This window comes from Schistocerca cancellata, chromosome 1, assembly GCF_023864275.1.
Source record: "Schistocerca cancellata isolate TAMUIC-IGC-003103 chromosome 1, iqSchCanc2.1, whole genome shotgun sequence".
Lineage (NCBI taxonomy): Eukaryota > Metazoa > Arthropoda > Insecta > Orthoptera > Acrididae > Schistocerca > Schistocerca cancellata.
The window spans coordinates 1119474022-1119492023 of NC_064626.1; the positions used below are offsets into that span (position 1 = coordinate 1119474022).

At 40.9% G+C, this 18002-nt stretch overlaps 1 protein-coding gene across 1 annotated transcript in view; it reads left to right on the forward strand.

The window, feature by feature from the left end:
• The window catches only part of LOC126092347 (U4/U6.U5 tri-snRNP-associated protein 2), a 60334-nt gene that overhangs the window by 7168 nt on the left and 35164 nt on the right, over positions 1–18002 (forward strand). Inside the window, exons 2-4 of the mRNA XM_049907890.1 lie at positions 11060–11215; positions 11470–11583; positions 11668–11843. Coding sequence (XP_049763847.1) covers positions 11060–11215; positions 11470–11583; positions 11668–11843 — 446 coding nt within the window. The remainder of the gene's footprint in view (positions 1–11059; positions 11216–11469; positions 11584–11667; positions 11844–18002) is intronic.

Consider the following 18002-nt stretch of genomic DNA (forward strand, 5'->3'; position numbering starts at 1 on the left):
GAAAAGTTGCTGATTTGAATAAAAAGGAACAGAGCTCTTTCACAAGTTAAGAAAAATTGATACATTTATTTCCTACTCATCATCATCATCACCACCACCACCACCACCACCACCACCACCACCACCACCACCAGCCTTGGGCTGGATCTGTTTGGAATGTAAACCTCACTATCCAGCCCTGTTTTCCCATCATCATTCTGTGTTCACTCTGGTCCAGTCTTCACCTTCTTTTTTCAACAGACTCCTCCATACCTTTCAGCCATCTATCCCCTGGTCTTCCTCTTGGTTCCTTCCATTTCATCTCCATTTCGTGTATCTTTGTGGGAATGCTCTTGTTTTCAATTCTCTATAAGTGCCCATACCATCTTAGCCTTGATGTTTCTATCCTACACTGCAAGGCTTGCTCTTTAACTGTTTCCCTTATCCTATCTCTCCTTGTTACTCCTATCCTACTTCTGAGGAACTTCATTTCACATGCCTGTAGTCTGCTTACATCTCTTTTCTCCATTACCCATGTTTCAGATGCATAGGTCAGTATTGGGTTATCGTGTCTTCTCTGTATCACTCCGTTGCTTTTTATGTGGGACATCTTTAGTCCAAACCAGGCTCCTAACACTTCGTAGGAATGCTTCTGCCTGCCTGCCATATCCAGTGATCTCTTTCTGGTTTCTTCCATTTTCCTCTTTCACATGTGCCAAGTACTTAACACTTTCCACCTTATTCAATTGATCACCTCCAAACCTTATTCAAGCTAGTTGATCTACCTTTCTTTCTAATTGTAACCAGGATTTCACATTTGTTTACATTAAATTTGATTCCATACTGTCTTGCAGTTTCTTCCCAAGCATCCAGCTGTTCTTGAATCTCCTCCTCCCTGTTTCCCCAGATCATCAAGTCATCCTCAAACACCATTACTTTCATCTTGTCTTCTTCAGTTTTTTCTGCTACCGTAGTCATTATCTCATCGAAGACCACAATAAAGAGGGGAGGTGACAGTGCACTGCGCTGTTTCACACCACTTGTTTACTGGCACCAACCTGTCCTTTTGTTTCCCATTTTCATAAAGCTCAGACTTCCACAGTACATCTCCTCTGCTCTGCTTGTTGTATCTTTTTTCACTCCCTTCTTTTCTAGTGCTTTCCAGACCTTTTTCTTTTTAAACAGACACTCTCAAATGCCTTTTCTGTATCGAGAAAGACCGTCACAAGGTCTTCCCTAATTTCATAGTGGTGCTTCTGGAGCTGCCTTACTGCAGATATGAGGTCAGCAGTTAACCTCACTGATCTGAAGCCATTTTGATTTCCTCTATTTGTTCTAGACTCTTGTTCGGATCCTGATCTCCAGGATCTTTCCATAAACATTGGCACAGTGTGACTCCTCTGTAGTTTCTACAACCTTTCTTACTTCCTTCTTGAATATATGGACAATTAATGCTCTCTTCCAATCTTCTGGAGTCTTCTCATTCCACACCAACCTCATGACACATGATTCATCCAGTTTCCCAACCTCCCCCGCAGTACCATTTCCATTTCTTTCCATCATGTCAGGTCCCCCCCCCCCCCCCCCCCCCCACACACACACACACACACACCAGCATTTACTTTTACCTCCTTAGTCTATCATCCACATTCCCAAGTCCATTGGGATTTAACAAATGCTCAAAGTACTTCTTCCACCTGTCATAGGTGTCTCTCTGTTGTCATCCATTCCCATTTCTACCTATGATTGTTGCATCCTCTCTCAAACTTCTCCTCGTACTTTTGACCATTCCTTATAGTACTTTCTTACTTCCTCTGCAATCTTCCTGCATCATCTTTGTCCATTCTTCCATCCATTTTCTTCTATCTTCAGCCAGTGTGTTATTACCTCTTTCTTTTTTTTTTCTTATGCTCCTCTCTTGCTAATTCAGTCCTTCCTCAGAACCACAGTCTGTGAAGGCCTTGTTTTTCTTTGCCATTACCCCCTTGTCTCTTTCATTTCATTTCATTGTGGTATTCCCTTCCCCCATTTGCTGCCACTTCTGCCTCTGCCATAGCACTTTTAAATTGTTCCCATTCCTATTCTCCTGTTTTAGGTTCATCCTTTGGTAACCTTTTTGCCCTTATAATCTCATGGTATTCTTCCTTGACTTTCTTTTCCTTCAGTTACCATACTCTGATTCTCCTTTTGTGGTCCACTGTCTTTTTCTATTCCTTTGTGATTGCAGGCTCATCACCAGTAGCTGGTGGTCACTATGCAGTGCCTCATAACCGTTACAGTAATCTTTGTCTCCCAATCATAGAGCATGTAATCCACTAAATATTTATGCACTAGATTCTTGCTGTACCACATTAGTTTGTGGCTCTCTTTCTTCCTGAACCATGAGGAACTGACCACTAAACCACTTTTCTTGCAGAATTCCAGCAATTTATTTCCTCCTTCTGCTTCCCCACCCCTCTGTTCCTAGTACATTTTCATACCCTTGTCTTTCAATCTCCATATGTGCATTCAAGTCTCTCATGACTATTTCCTTTGTCCATTCATCTGCTTTAGTAGTTCTTTCTCAAAGTCCTTCTCTTGAGATGTGCAGCCCACTTGAGGGGCGTACAACTGAACCACTTCCATACTTCTTCCATATGTCATTATTCTGATCTTCAATATCCTTTCACTTATCCTCTTTATCTCTTCTTTTAAGCCATCCCCACTCCCTTTTGTCTTCCTTCTTCATTTCCACTCCAACACAATTTATAACCTTTTCTCAGATCCCTACTGTCTTTTCCTTTCTATCTTGTCACTCCCATGCCTAAAATATCTGTCTTTCTCCTTTCCATCATATCCACAATCTCCTCTGCCTTTCCTGTCAGTGTTCCAGTGTTCAGAATTTCAATTCACAATCCGTTTACCTGTGCTGAGTTGTTACCTTTTGTAACCATCTTTATCTTTGGCTGCTAATAATTTAATATTTATTTGTACACATTGCTTATAAGAATATTTGTAACAATAGATTCCTCTTAAAACATTTGCCAGTGACGTGCAAGAAATAATTTTCTTTTGTGTTTGAAGTGTTTCCCAATTTTGTAGTTTATGTCTAAATGGAAAATGTTGAATATTTTTGAAGGAGAATAGAGTGTTTCAGTAACACTCTTTCTCAAAACCATTTGACTTTCAATATACTCCTGTGGCAGAGATACCAGTGAGTAATGACATACACTATGTGATCAAAAGTATCGGGACAACCCCAAAAACATATGTTTTTCATGTTAGATGCATTGTGCTGCACCTTCTACCAAGTACTCCATATCAGCAACCTCAGTAGTCATTAGACATTGTGAGAGACCAGAATGGGGCGCTCTGCGGAACTCACGGACTTTGAACGTGGTCAGGTGATTGGGTGTCACTTGTGTCATATGCACATATGCGAGATTTCCACACTCCTAAACATCCTAGGTCCATTGTTTCCAATGTGATAGTGAAGTGGAAACATGAAGGGACATGTACAGCACAAAAGTGTAGAGGCTGACCTCATCTGTTGACTGACGGAGACCACTGACAGTTGTTTTGAGGGTCATAATGTATAATAGGCAGACATCTATCCAGACCATCACACAAGAATTCCGTCCGCCGCTCGTGGTCTCGCGGTAGCGTTCTCGCTTCCCGAGCACGGGGTCCCGGGTTCGATTCCCGGCGGGGTCAGGGATTTTCACCTGCCTCGAGATGACTGGGTGTTTGTGTTGTCCTCATCATTTCATCATCATCCAGGAAAGTGGCGACATTGGACTGAGCAAAGATTGGGTAATTGTACGGGCGCTGATAACCACGCAGTTGAGCGCCCCACAAACCAAACATCATCATCATCACACAAGAATTCCAAACTGCATCAGGATCCACTGCAAGTACTGTGGCTGTTAGGCAGGTGGTGAGAAAACATGGATTTCATGGTCAAGTGGGTGCTCATAAGCCACACATCACACCGGTAAATGCCAAACGACATCTCACTTGGTGTAAGGAGTGTAAACATTGGAAAATTGAACTGTGGAAAACTTTTATGTTGTTTGACAAATCACGCTACACAATGTGGCGATGCGATGGCAGGGTGTGGGTATGGTGAATGCCCAGTGAATGTCATCTGCCATTGTGTGTATTCCCACAGTAAAACTCGGAGGTGATGGTGTTATGGTGTGGTTCAATTTTTCATGGAGGAGGCTTGCACCCCTTGTTGTTTTGCATGGCATTAATACAGCACAGGCCTACATTGGATGTTTTAAGCACCTTCTTGGTTCCCACTGTTGAAGAGCAATTCGGGGATGGCGATTGCATCTTTCAAAATGATCGAGCAACTGTTCATAATGCACGGCCTGCAACGGAGTGGTTAGATGACAATAACATCGCTCTAATGGACTGGCCTTCACAGAGTCCTGACCAGAAATCGATAGAACACCTTTGGGATATTTTGGAATGCAGACTTCGTGCCAGGCCTCACCGATCGGCATCGATACCTGTCCTCAGTGCAGCACCCTGTGAAGAATGGGCTGCCGTTCCCCAAGAAACCTCCCAGCACCTGATTGAACATGTGCCTGCGAGAGTGGAAGCTGCCATCAAGGCTAAGGGTGGGCCAACACCATACTGAATTCCAGCATTACTGATGGAGGGCACCACAAACTTTTAAGTCAGTTTCATCAGGTGTCTGGATACTTTTGATCACTTAGTGTATCAAAGGATCAGTAAGTGTATCTTTTAAATCACACTGTAGGAAACTGAAAGTTACAGTATGATTGTACAATTTTTATACAGTAAAACACAGATAATGGACATTATAGAAATGGTCCTTAGTTTGAGTCTGTACTACTCATAACAGAAGCAGAGAAGTGAGACAGTGGAACTGCTAACTCTGAATAATGACAAGGTGACATATTAAGCTACTGAAGATGGGCCTTCAGGGCATTATACCTTTCCTAGTATCTGGCCGTTTTTTGGCCACTCTTGTTTTTAGTGCAATACCTACGACCAGCCAGTATTCTGGAGCCGCTCCTCCTTTGGAGGCTGTTGCCTCACTCGTACATCATACGTTTTGGGCAATGTATTGATTACAAACAATTTGTTGATAGGCCAAATGCAAGCAGGCATCACCAGGTGCATCATCATCACTCATGGGCAGCACACACAGCAGCAATGGTGGCACCACAGTTGAGGGAACTGTCTTGCATCTTTGGGTCATGTGTCCTTTAAGCACTTCTGGATCTTCCTCCGCTTGCTGTGTATTTGAGGCACAACCTCCAGCAGCAGTTCTTCACTCATCTCTGTGCCAAGCGCAGGCCAAGTCCTGCAGCCCATCTGTTGGAGCTTTCCAACTAGTCTACATGTCTCGACAACATACTGGACTACAATGCTGCTCTAGCAGATTTCAGAGGTGACAGTCAACATCTATTGGCCAGCAACCCTTGCCAAAGCCTCCCACTTTCTCTGACTCTGGCCTTCCCAGGATTCCAAGCCACTGTAGTGGTAGTGGTACTGTGAAATGTTGACTGTTTATGTGTGCTCAAGTGAATCATAAGATCGATGTCACTACAGACTGTGATTATGTTATTCATATTTGATCAAGGACTATTTTTTCAGTTGTTACTCAAACTCTGTTTTATGTGGAACTTAATTTATGTTGTGAAGCTGTAATAAAAGTGTACTTGACTGCAGTATGCGATGATCACTCATCAACCATGTGCATGCAGTTTACAGTAAAGGTAAAAGCAACATTTCCCGTTGTAGGCATCTTGTGCCTTTCATTCCATGTAACTTGCACAAAGTGCTGATTTTCTCAACTCCCTTGGTACTTCTTCATTTCTTTTCATTCCTGCAGTGTACACCTTTCTCGTGCACTTGTACACACTTCTTTTGTTGCATTTCATTCCTGCAGTGTAGATTGTTTTGTGCTCATGTGCACAGTGTCTTTCTTTCTTCTGGGCTTCATAGTGTTTTTTTTCTCCTTTCATGCCCTGCATCAGTTCCTTTATGCTCAGTAGCACTCATCATTTTCCATGTTTTTGGGCCTTCTGAGTATTCTTGTTCTCAGCGTCCTCTGCACTCCGACCACCTGGCCCCAGCTCCACCTTCTGGGTGTGTCCTTTTCGCTTTGTTCTCTGTTTTCAGGCATTTCTTTTGTGGTGACCGCTGCCTCACTGGCTATTGTATCTTTGTGTTTCTGGCAGTCAATTTGGTTAATTCCATCTCCTAGTACTACCAGCATTACACTTTTCATTGGCAACTACCAGCATTACACTTTCCATTGGCACTGTTAAATTCCTAGTGGCAGCTTTGTTCAAGCGCTGTCTCCCAGTGCTGCCAGCACCACACCATTCTGCCACCCATCATGCCAGCAGCCGAATTGGTCGAGCCCTGTCTCCCATTGCTGTCGATAACCACTGACACTCCATCAGCCTGTTGGCATCTGGCTGCTCTTCTGGCATTTTTAATCATTTCTGGCAGTGTGTGCATGTCACTGGTTGGCACCAGTTAGTCACTGGTTTTGTTCCCATGAACCACTGGCTGGTCATATCTGGCCGTACAGTTGGTTCATCTGAGACCATTCCACCGTTGGCTGCCCACCACCTCTGTGGACATTGCTTCACAACCTTGGGTCTGGGTGTCAGGGTCACAGCCACCAACAGCTCCTCTCACCCTTTTTGTTATCCTCTGCATCGACCCAGGGGAGGCACCCCTTCTGCTGGACTCCTCCTGGCACTGCGATCTCCTTTGTTTGGCCCCACCAAACTCAGTCCAAGAGACGGTATGCAGGCCAAAAGACGGTATGCAGGATCTCTTGGCTTGTGTCAAAATGGCACTGCTATCTGTTCCTTATGACAGAAGAGGGGTCTAGTATCAGGCTATTTGTCAACCACTCTTGTTTCTGGTCCCTTTTTGATTATGGGAACCTTGCATATGGTTCAGCATCACCCTCACTGTTGTGGATACTTTGCCTCATTCATTACTGTGGGGTCCGACTTGAGACAGGAGTCTTCCTAACTAGCCCTGAAAACAGCCAACTAGTTGAGGCTGAAGTCCCTCCATCACCTATCAGGTGGCAACAACAACTGCTGAATTGTGCTGTACACGTTCGTAGCTTCTCTGAACATCCCAACTATCATATCCTTTTGCCTGGAAGGGAGGTCCACCTTCCACAACAGCAACGTAGAACTGGGTGTGCAATTGCTGAACGCCTCCAGTGTCTCTGTTTGGATCTGCAAATTCCTCCACTGTCACCTCTGGTCAGAGAGACATTGCATCTGCCTTGTTGGCTTGTGCCCTGACCTCAGATTTGTCCAAAGTCTCCTTTGGTCCAAAAGATTCCATAGCCACCACAAGTTTTTGCCGGCTGTTCTTGGCTGGCCTTGAGACATATCCAGGTTTGGAAGAGGTATTCACAGATGGCTCAATAGTCGATGGATGAACAGGCTTTGCAGACGCACAAGCACGGTGCAGTGAACTCCACTCTCTGCTAAATGGACGCAGTGTCTTCACTGCTGAATTAAAATTATTGACCATTAAACAAGCCTTTAGCCATTTTCAGTCTTGCACTAGCAAAGGTATCCTAATCTGTAGTGATTCCCGTATCAGCCTTCAGGCCTACAGACTATTGCTACTCTTCTCACCCACTGATTACTTCTGTCCAGGATCTTGTATCTGACATCCATCAAGCTGGGTGGCCAGTCGGTTTTGTTTGGACTCCAGGTCATGTGGGGATTTCGGAAAATGAATGAACTGACCAGTTGGCCAAGCCATTTACCAGGATACCAATTCTGGAAATGGAGGTTCCAGAACTGGACCTTTTGTTATTTACATGCCATCAATTGCTGGAAGTCTGGAACTGAGAGTGGCCTGCCCTGATCTTCCCAAACAACTGAGACCAATTACAGAGACACCACCCCTTGGCAATCTTTCCGTGTGTGCTTCTCACAGGGAATTCACTGTCCTCTGTTGACTCTGCGTTGGCTAAACTTGGCTGACCCATGATCGCATTCTCTGACATGAGGATCCTCCATACTGTGGCCTGATGGTGGCCCACTTACTCATAGACTGCCCTAATTTTGGCTGCTTTGAGACGGCATTTTAATCTTTCTGACAAGCTACCTCTGGTGGTAGAAGATGATGCCAAAGCTGCTGATATGGTGTTACATTTTGCCCATGAATCTGGTTTTTAGTCATCCCTGTAAGTTAGAGCTTTTGGCCTCATTGACTGCCTGAGGTTTGGTGGGGCATCTCGTCTCCTGCTCGCTCGTAACCCCCCCCCCCCCTCCCCCCTTCCAGGTGTCCCTTTTCAGCCCTTGCTCAGTGGCCAAGCTTGTCCTGTGCCCTTTCCATCCTTTTATTCTGTTTATTCTTTTTCATTTCTTGGCTTCAATATCTGGTCTTAACTGATCCTTTAATGGCTTGTCTGCTGTCTTTTTTTAATTCTGTTAGTTACACTTAGACTTTCCCGGATTTGTCTTCCACCTCCATCCATCAAGAACCACTCCTGGTTTGACAGTTAATGATTGAAGGGGCTGATGACCTTGCTGTTTAGTCTCTTTCACTCCAAACCAACCAACCACCCTTGTTTCTGGCACAACACCCACAACAAGTAGTTGGTCTGCTCCGGGGCCCCAGCACTTCTTCAGAGGTTGTTTATGCACCTTTCTAGTACATTGTATTGATTACAGACAAACTGTTGGCAGGCTAAATGCTAGCAGACACCTGAAGGGGTACGACCATTGCTAATAGGCATGCACACAGCGCAAGTGGTGGCACTACAATTGGGGAACTAGCCTGAATCTGCAGACCACATGTCCATTAAAAGCTCACAAATTTTCCTCTGTCTGCTGTGTATTTAAGTCGCAGTTCGACTTCAGCAGGTAGCTCTTCATTCATCTCTGGGCCAAGTACACACTACTTCGTGCAGCCCATCTGTTGGAGCTTTCCATTGAGCCTACATCACACTGCATGACAATGCTCCAGCAGCTACCAGGGATGACACTCCACATTGAGCAGTCAACAATCTTGTTTAGAACCTCCCACTTCCTTTGGCCCTGGCCATTCCAGGACACTGGTTGTTCTACTGTGAAATGTTGACTGAGTACTTGTGCTAATGTGATCATTGAATCACTGTCACTAAAGACTTTGATGCTGTTACTCACAGCTAGTTGATGTCAGTCACTGTAATTGTTAGTCAAACTATTTCTTATGTGGAACTTAACTTCTGTTGTGATGCTGTAATGTGACTTAGGATCATCATTCATTAATCGTGTGTGCAGTTTCAACAAAAGATACAAAACTTTTAAATAAATACTATGATTGTAACTGAAGCAGATGCTTTTACTTTATATGTTATGAACATAATACACAATTATGAGATTTATTAAGTGACAGTGTAGCTTTTAACGTACTTATATGATTTTTTACAACAAGTTAACCCACTGCAGTAGCATGCAAAGTATATACAAGTATGCAGCTGTAGAACCCTGTTTCTGTGACTGATGCATTTTAAATTCTTTTGGTAGCAGCAAACACAAGCAGCAAAACATGAAACAACATTTTCTATCAGGGAATAACAAATTTCCCAAGAAAATGAAAAAGGCATCTGAAACTTAACTTCATATTTAATGCATCCTGCACAATTAAAAATTACTAAGAGAACTCAGAATAAGGATTAATAAACGAAGAAAGCAACAACAACACCATGTCACATTACAGTACATAACCACAGTGAAATGCTTGTACAGGGAAATCTGCCAAGGTCTGTAGTCTTCTAGCTCAAGTGGGTTGCTGACACGATATTCTAGACAGATTGAAGGGATGATATGGAGATGTACATGTTCATAGTCCTGGAGTTACCAGCAGGTGTCTGTAGTGTATTCAATGGTGCAGTGCAAAACTGTGTTTTTCTTCTTCTTCTTCTTCTTCTTCTGCTTTTATGGCCTCATTGGACCACTTCAGTCAATCATTTCTGGTCCTCTTCTTTGGTATTTTCCCCTTCCGAGTGGCCCAGTATCTCTTCATTCGTTCCGATGCTTTTCGTCGTTCCTCATCTGTAAATACCCTTTTCATTGTATGTCGTTTGTCAATTTTTGGTTTAAATCTTATTTCTGTGTCCCTCAACTTCTTTAAATTTGGCGTTTTGTTCTGCAAATTATCCAGAGTTATTTCCAGTTCTTCCATATCCTCTCTTATTTCCTTAAGCCATCCTCCTTGTTGTTTCAAATTCCAGAGTTTCTCAATAATTTTCTTTGATAATCTGGTTTCTGGTGTCCTCAGAATGTGACCACAAAAAGAGATCCTTTTCTTTCGTGTAGTATCGGTGATGGGCTCCAGTTCTCTGTATACCACTTCATTTGGAACTATCCGCCATTGCCCCTGTGTTTTTACTATAATATATTTGATGCAAAATTGTGTGTGATTAAGAGAACATTAGGGACCAATTGAATGAAGCATCACAGTCATAAGACACTGACATCATATTCGGAAGGATAGAGTTTGCTCTCTTCTGCCATTCAGATTTACGTTTTCCATGGTTTTCTGAAATCATTTTAGGAAAATGCTAGGATGGTTCCTTCAGCAAGGCCACACTTGACCACCTGCCCTACCCTAATAAATGTACTTACATTTTTGTGTGTACATATACTAGAGTTATTTATTGTCATTATATTTATCAATGAAATGATCACACAATGAATGAATGAATAAATAAATAAATAAATAAATAAATTACTGTTTGGAGGCTGAGTGTGTTTGAGTTGCTGCGAGACAATAGTTGCTGCCAGACTTTGTTGTACCATGTCAGTGCTTACCAAGGTACGGGACATTTGGACCATAATTACTCTTCCAAAAAAAGGGACTGTTTTGGTAATGACTTTTATGAGGGTTTTTCATAAAAATTCATAAAATGTGTAATGGCTGTGCTGATAGAATATGTACACGAACTATTTTATAATGTTTGAGAGGAAAAATATTATTAAAATAATTGCATATACTGAATACACTATTTGAAAGCAAATTAACTACAAATAGCAATAGTTTGCATGACAATATTATGACTAATATATAATACCTTTTGCAGAACCTTCCAAAGATCAACTACGAACTCATCGCCTATGTCCATACTTAGACACTATAAACCGACAAGTTCTGGATTTTGACTTTGAAAAATTATGCTCCGTATCCCTGTCAAGGATCAATGTCTATGCTTGCCTGGTGTGTGGGAAATATTTTCAAGGTGAAGTAGCTGAACACATTGGGTTTTGAGTGTGTGACACTTAAAAGATGTGTAATAATTACACATTCATTATCATTTTGAATATAAACTAATACCCAGAAATGTATCATTTTCAGTGCTGTAGGATAATGCAAATAAAATAGTGTATTCCACCCTCCCTCATCATTTGGGTGAATGAGAATTAGCAGCAATTCAGTGTTTTTAATTATTTTATTGAAAATTAATTAATTTTTTTAAATGAATATCCTTCCTAGGCAGAGGGACAAACACACACGCATATACACATAGTGTCGCTGAAAGCCATCATGTATTTCTCAACCTTCATACTTTGAAGTTTTACTGTCTACCAGACAACTATGAAATTATAGGTAAGTATTGCTAATAACATTTGACAAATGTCAATTTTTATTTGATATGGAAATGCTGAATATTTGTAATTTCACATTCTACAGATTCCTCGCTTGATGATATAAAATATGTCCTCAATCCAACATTTACTTCAGAACAGATTAGTGCCATGGACACTAGTGACAAATTATCAAGAGCAATTGATGGAACAATGTATATTCCAGGGATTGTAGGACTTAACAATATAAAAGCTAATGACTACTGCAACGTTATTTTGCAGGTGAATCACATTTATTTGAATCCTTTGATAACTTTGTGTTTTACATTATCTTTTTTGAAATATTGCTATAATTCTTTGATATTTTCTGTTGTTGTTCCCACAATGCATCCTCTCCCTCATTTCATTTAAGTTTTCATTTAAGGAAATATCCAAATTTCTTTACACTGATTTTTCCTTTACAGTGTTAGTTTGTAACACTGCTATAAAGACATTTGTGTCAGTGCTACCTTACTCCTCTACACATCCATTTCACCAATCGGTCACTCATACATATTCCTTCAATATCATATTATGAAATGAAAAATAAAGAACTTAATGGGTTAATGATGGATCACAAATTGCATTATTTATTATTGGAATTGTTTTTTCTTCAAAAAACTAGTTCAAACTACACTTTGATTTAGAAAAATCCCGTATGTCACAATGCATGATTAACTTCTTCTCACCAAAACTTCAGATACAATAGAAAAATGGCATGAATAATTAGAATGAACCTGTTCAGGGTAGGTGCAGTTTTATCCCAATTATATTGAAACACACGTGTGTAAACACATCTGTATCTCAAGAACATTGCCTTCCAACTGGGCTGACTGAAATTGACTGAAATATTACACCTAGTGCATGTGTGTGACACAACAATAATTCAGAAAACGTAATCAGCAAGCAAAGATTATTCCTTACTGCTGAATACGGCTTTATCAGCTGTTGTTCTGTGACTGTTGATACTCAAAATAATAAATATTATGATGTGTGAGGATATAGGAACCTCACACATCATTGGACTTCAAAAATAATTTTGCCATGAAGCTTGGGGCAACAGTAAGTTTCAGCGTGAAATCAAAGAAAAAAAGAGTCTCAGTAGATAAGAAGAGAACAATAGCTTAACACTACATAATGATAAGAGCAATATACACATAAAAAATTATCCACACTTGACAAATATTGTTTCATACAAACACAGCTTCAAGAAACAGTTCAAACTACACATTGATTTAGAAAATTTCTGTGTGCTACAAGACATAATTAACTTCTTCACTCTAAAACTTCAGACGCAGTAGAAACATGACACTAATACTTAGAATGAATATATGCTCCAGATGGATGCAACTTTATCCCAGTTATATGAGAACACACACACACATGTTAATGCATTTGTATCCAACTGGACTGGCTTGAATATTACGTCTAACATGTACACTATGTGATCAAAAGTATCCGGACACCTGGCTGAAAATGACTTACAAGTTCATGGCGCCCTCCATTGGTAATGTTGGAATTCAATATGGTGTTGCTCCACCCTTAACCTTGATGACGGCTTCCACTCTTGCAGGCATACATTCAGTCAGGTGCTGGAAGGTTTCATGGGGAATGGCAGCCCATTCTTCACAGAGTGCTGTACTGAGGAGAGGTATTGATGTCAGTCGGTGAGGCCTGGCACGAAGTCGGTGTCCCGAAACATCCCAAAGGTGTTCTATAGGATTCAGGTCAGGACTGTGTGCAGGCCAGTCTGTTACAGGGATGTTATTGTCGTCTAACTACTCCGCCACAGGCCATGAATTATGGACAGGTGCTCGATTGTTTTGAAAGAGTCAATCACCATCCTCGAATTGCTCTTCAAAAGTAGAAGCAAGAAGGTGCTTAAAACATCAGTGTAGCCTGTGCTGTAATAGTGCCATGCAAAACAACAAAGGGTGCAAACCCCCTCCATGAAAAACGCAACCACACCATAACACCACTGCCTCCGAATTTTACTGTTAGCACAACGCACGCTGGCAGATGACATTCAGTCAGGCATTCACCATACCACACCCTGCCATTGGATTGCCACATTGTGTACCGTGATTCGTCCCTCCACACAATGTTTTTCCACTGTTCAATCGTCCAATGTTTATGCTCTTTACACCAAGCGAGGTGTCGTTTGGCATTTACCAGCATGATGTGTGGCTTATGAGCAGCCGCTTGACCATGAAATCCAAGTTTTCTCGCCTTGTGCCTAACTGTCCTAGTATTTGCAGTGGATCCTGATGCAGTTTGGGATTTTTGTGTGATGATCTGGATAGATGTCTGCCTATTACACATTACGACCCTCATCAACTGTCGGCAGTCTCTGTCAGTCAGCAGAAGAGGTCGGCCTGTACACTTTTGTGCTGTATGTGCCCCTTCACATTTCTACTTCACTATCACATCAGAAACTGTGGACCTGGGGATGTTTAGGAGTTGAAATCTCGCGTACAGACATATGACACAAGTGACACCCAATCACCTGACCACGTTCAATGTCTGTGAGTTCTGCAGAGCACCACATTCTGCTCTCTCATGATGTCTAATGACTACTGAAGTTGCTGATATGGACTACCTGGCAGTAGGTGACAGTACAAAGTACCTAATATGAAAAACAAATGTCTTACTGTCTTTATCTATTCGTGTTGGAAAGTTAATTATTGACATCTTGGATTGTCGGGTGTTCTGCCGGATATCAGCGTCGTACTTGCACAATATTTCGGTCACGTAGCTTGTGACCTTCATCAGGTGCGACCTGAAATATCGTGCAAGTACGACGCTGATATCCGGCGGAACACCCGACAACCCAAGATGTCATTAGATCGCTGGGAAAGCCTGAAGAGTTACATCAAGTTAATTATTGTCACTGCAGACTACTGTTAACTGCATGCTGCTGTCTGACAGAGCCAACCGGTGTGGCCGAGCGGTTCTAGGCGCTTCAGTCTGGAACCGCAATACCACTACAGTCGCAGGTTCGAATCCTGCCTCGGGCATGGATATGTGTGATGTCCTTAGGTTAGTTATGTTTAAGTAGTTCTAAGTTCTAGGGGACTGATGACCTCAGATGTTAAGTCCCATAGTGCTCAGAGCCATTTGAACAATTTTTTTTTTTTTTTTGGTCTAACAGATAGCATAGTAAGGAAACCACATTCCTCATAAACATTTCAAAATTTTCCGGTGGGTTCTGTATACAGTTACAGTTAAAGGTGTTTTCAGTATTAATTCATGAACACAAGCTTCTGTGTACTGATCGCTACAAAATCTACTTGACTCAATGTTTTTGAACTTGGGTTGTGTCTTAATATATGCAACAACTCCTCCTTTCCCCATGTTAATTTTGCATAAGCTCCTAGAGTGTTATCTTTTATATGTAATTTACCTAACCCTACTCAGATAGACACAGTGTGTCTTATTTTTTTCAGAGCTCTCTAAATTTTCCAAATTTTTGTTAATTATGAGCAGCTAAAGTAAGGCCTACAGGTTAGCACTTCAGGTGTGTGATATAACATAAAAAGTTTTTTTTCTGCTTACAACAAGGACGTAGCACTCACTTAACCACAGTATATGTTAGTTAATTTAATCACATTAGAATGTAACTTCAATGTATCCAAATTGTAAAAAAAAAAAAAAAAAAAAAAAAACACTACTACTACTACTACTACTACTACTACTGCTAGTGCAAAAGATTCTAAAGCAAGCCACTTGAGATTTACACATATTTCCATAAATATAAACTTGTTAATGAATGAACATGTTGTACTTAAATTGCTGGAAAAACAGAATAATTAAATGGGATTCTCTAAGTTAACTGTGCCGAAACATAAACAAAAATGTTAGTACATCACAATATTACAATCTTTTCGCATTTATTGGAATAATATGTAAGGGAAAGTGGTACCTTTAATAATAATACAGTATTTAATGAGTAATTTCTACTAAACTAACTGTTATTAACTCTAGAGTGCAGAAACTTGGGTGCCCCGTCTGGTACAGGACTGCCTACAGTTAAATATAATTATAATCATGCAAATGGAGCTACATTTTTGTGGGTGATCCACTCTTCACAACTTATCACATCAGTCAGCTTCAATGTTGTGACAAAGTAGTTGGTCAAGACAATATCCCGCATGTGTGGCCATGTGCTGTATTAGCTCTAAAGAACAAGGTTTCTGATGTATTAGTCACATTTTCAATCTCTTTTAAGAACCTGTCAACTGCTCAAATTCTCAACTATATGGTGAATAGATACTTTTACTACTTCCATTGTCTATAATCTACTAAGGACCTTACAGTATCATTTTGAATGATGAACAGAGCAGTTAAATCATTGTGTTGTGATAGAAGACACTTGCATTAAGATTTCTAAGGTTGTTGAATTTGTAGCCACCTGATATAGCTAGATACATAAAATCTCTAATTAATTTCTGCATATGAAGAAGTTGGTGTGATAGGTGTCTTGTTTGTGCAATCCAAACCAAAAACTCTTTGAAAAGCAGCAAAGTGGAGAGTCCCCTTATGCTCTCATATTGATCCTAAAGTAAATAAATGCTACCTTTTTTTTCAGGTGACAGTTACTTACTAAATAGCAAAATGACTTCCCAGGATATTTTTTGTAAATTGTTCAAGCAGTAACTTATGTTTCGCTGATTCCTGTAGCATTATTTCGTATTATGGAAGCATTTGGTATTAAAATAATCACAGAGAAGCTCAAAAAAATTTTTACGCTACTAATTAACTTTTGCTGAAACACTGAAATATAATGATTTAAGCCCAGATTACTAAACCCTCATAAAATTTATAATTGCTTTGGGGTATAAAACAGGATATTTTGTACATAATTTGGTATTTAACATACCATTGAAGACCTATTAATTGTAATCAACTAATGCATGACTAATAAATTATGGCTTCTTTTGAATAAAATGTGGAGTAGTATAATTTACGATTACCTTGTAACATTTCCTCCCCTTTGGTGTTTTCGGGTTAATGCTCTAACTTTCCTGGTCATAGAAATGTGTTTTATTTTTCTAATGTGCAGCAATTGGAAGTTATTTTAATTTAGGGATTTACATTGATAAGCCAAAACATTATGACCACTGCCCATCATGACGTTGGGTGCTGCCTGGTGGTGTTGCAGGCATGTAACCCAGTAACAGAAGAATGTAAGCAGAGCATACCGACAGGAAATCACCCTAGCGAAGGTATGGGGAAGTCCATTGAGATAAGTGACTTTGGTGAATCGCAGATTATTATTCTGCAGAGCCTGTGAACGTATATCTAAAAAATGGCGAAGCTGGTCAAATGTTCGCATGCTAGTGTTGTGAGCATCTACGGAAAGAGACAGAAGGACAGTGAAGCTACTACTAGGCACTAAATGGTTGGACGTTGATGACTCTTCACAGAATGTGGGGTTCAGAGGCTTGTCTGCTCTTTAAAATAGGATAGATGATGACCTGTGGCATCTCTGCGAAAAGAGCACAATGCTGGTGCATGCCCAAGTGTTTTGGAGCACATTATTCATCATACATTGTCGGTGGAGCTCTGCAGCAGACCACCCCTACATGTTCACATGTTGACCAGTGACATGCCAGTTATGATTGCAGTGGGCTTGGGACGATTGGAATTCGACAATCGATCAATGGAAACATGTTGACTCTTTGGGTGAATGGTGGCTCGAAACGTGCAGTGTGCTACAGACGCAGGCTGGGAACAGTATTATGCTATGGCAGACATTCTCCTGGGGTTGCATGGGACCTATGGTGGTAATCGAAGACACACTGACAGCTGGAACCACCTGCATCCCTTCATGCTTGATATCTTCCCCGATGGTGAAGTCACCTCTCAGCAGTGTGATTGCTCGCGTCTTAGAGTCAGAACCGTGCTACTGTGGTTTGAAGAGCCAGTGAACTCATGCTGATGTGTCGGTGATCAAATTTGCTTGATGTAAATCCTATGGAACCCATCTAGATTGCTATCGACCACCATCACTGTGTATGCAAATCAGTGACCCATTAGTTATGTGAAATACATGACCTGTGCATAGACGTCTATTGCCACATACCTCCACAAACTTACTGACAAACTGTCAGACCTCTGATGTGCAATATCAGTGATGTATTTTGTTCCAAAGATGGACAAACAAGTTATTAAGCAGATGGCCATAATATTTTGGCTCATCATTGTAATTGTTAGCATAAAATATGCTAATGAACACTGTTTAAATTCTACTCCATAAATGTAGGACATGATTAAATATTATTTTAAAAGGCATGTTAATTACTGAAGAATCAAGGAAGTATGCAATCATTATATTATGGTTATAACTCAATTTTGTTAGCATGGATTGTGTGAAATGAGTCTATTTAAATAATTTTGAAG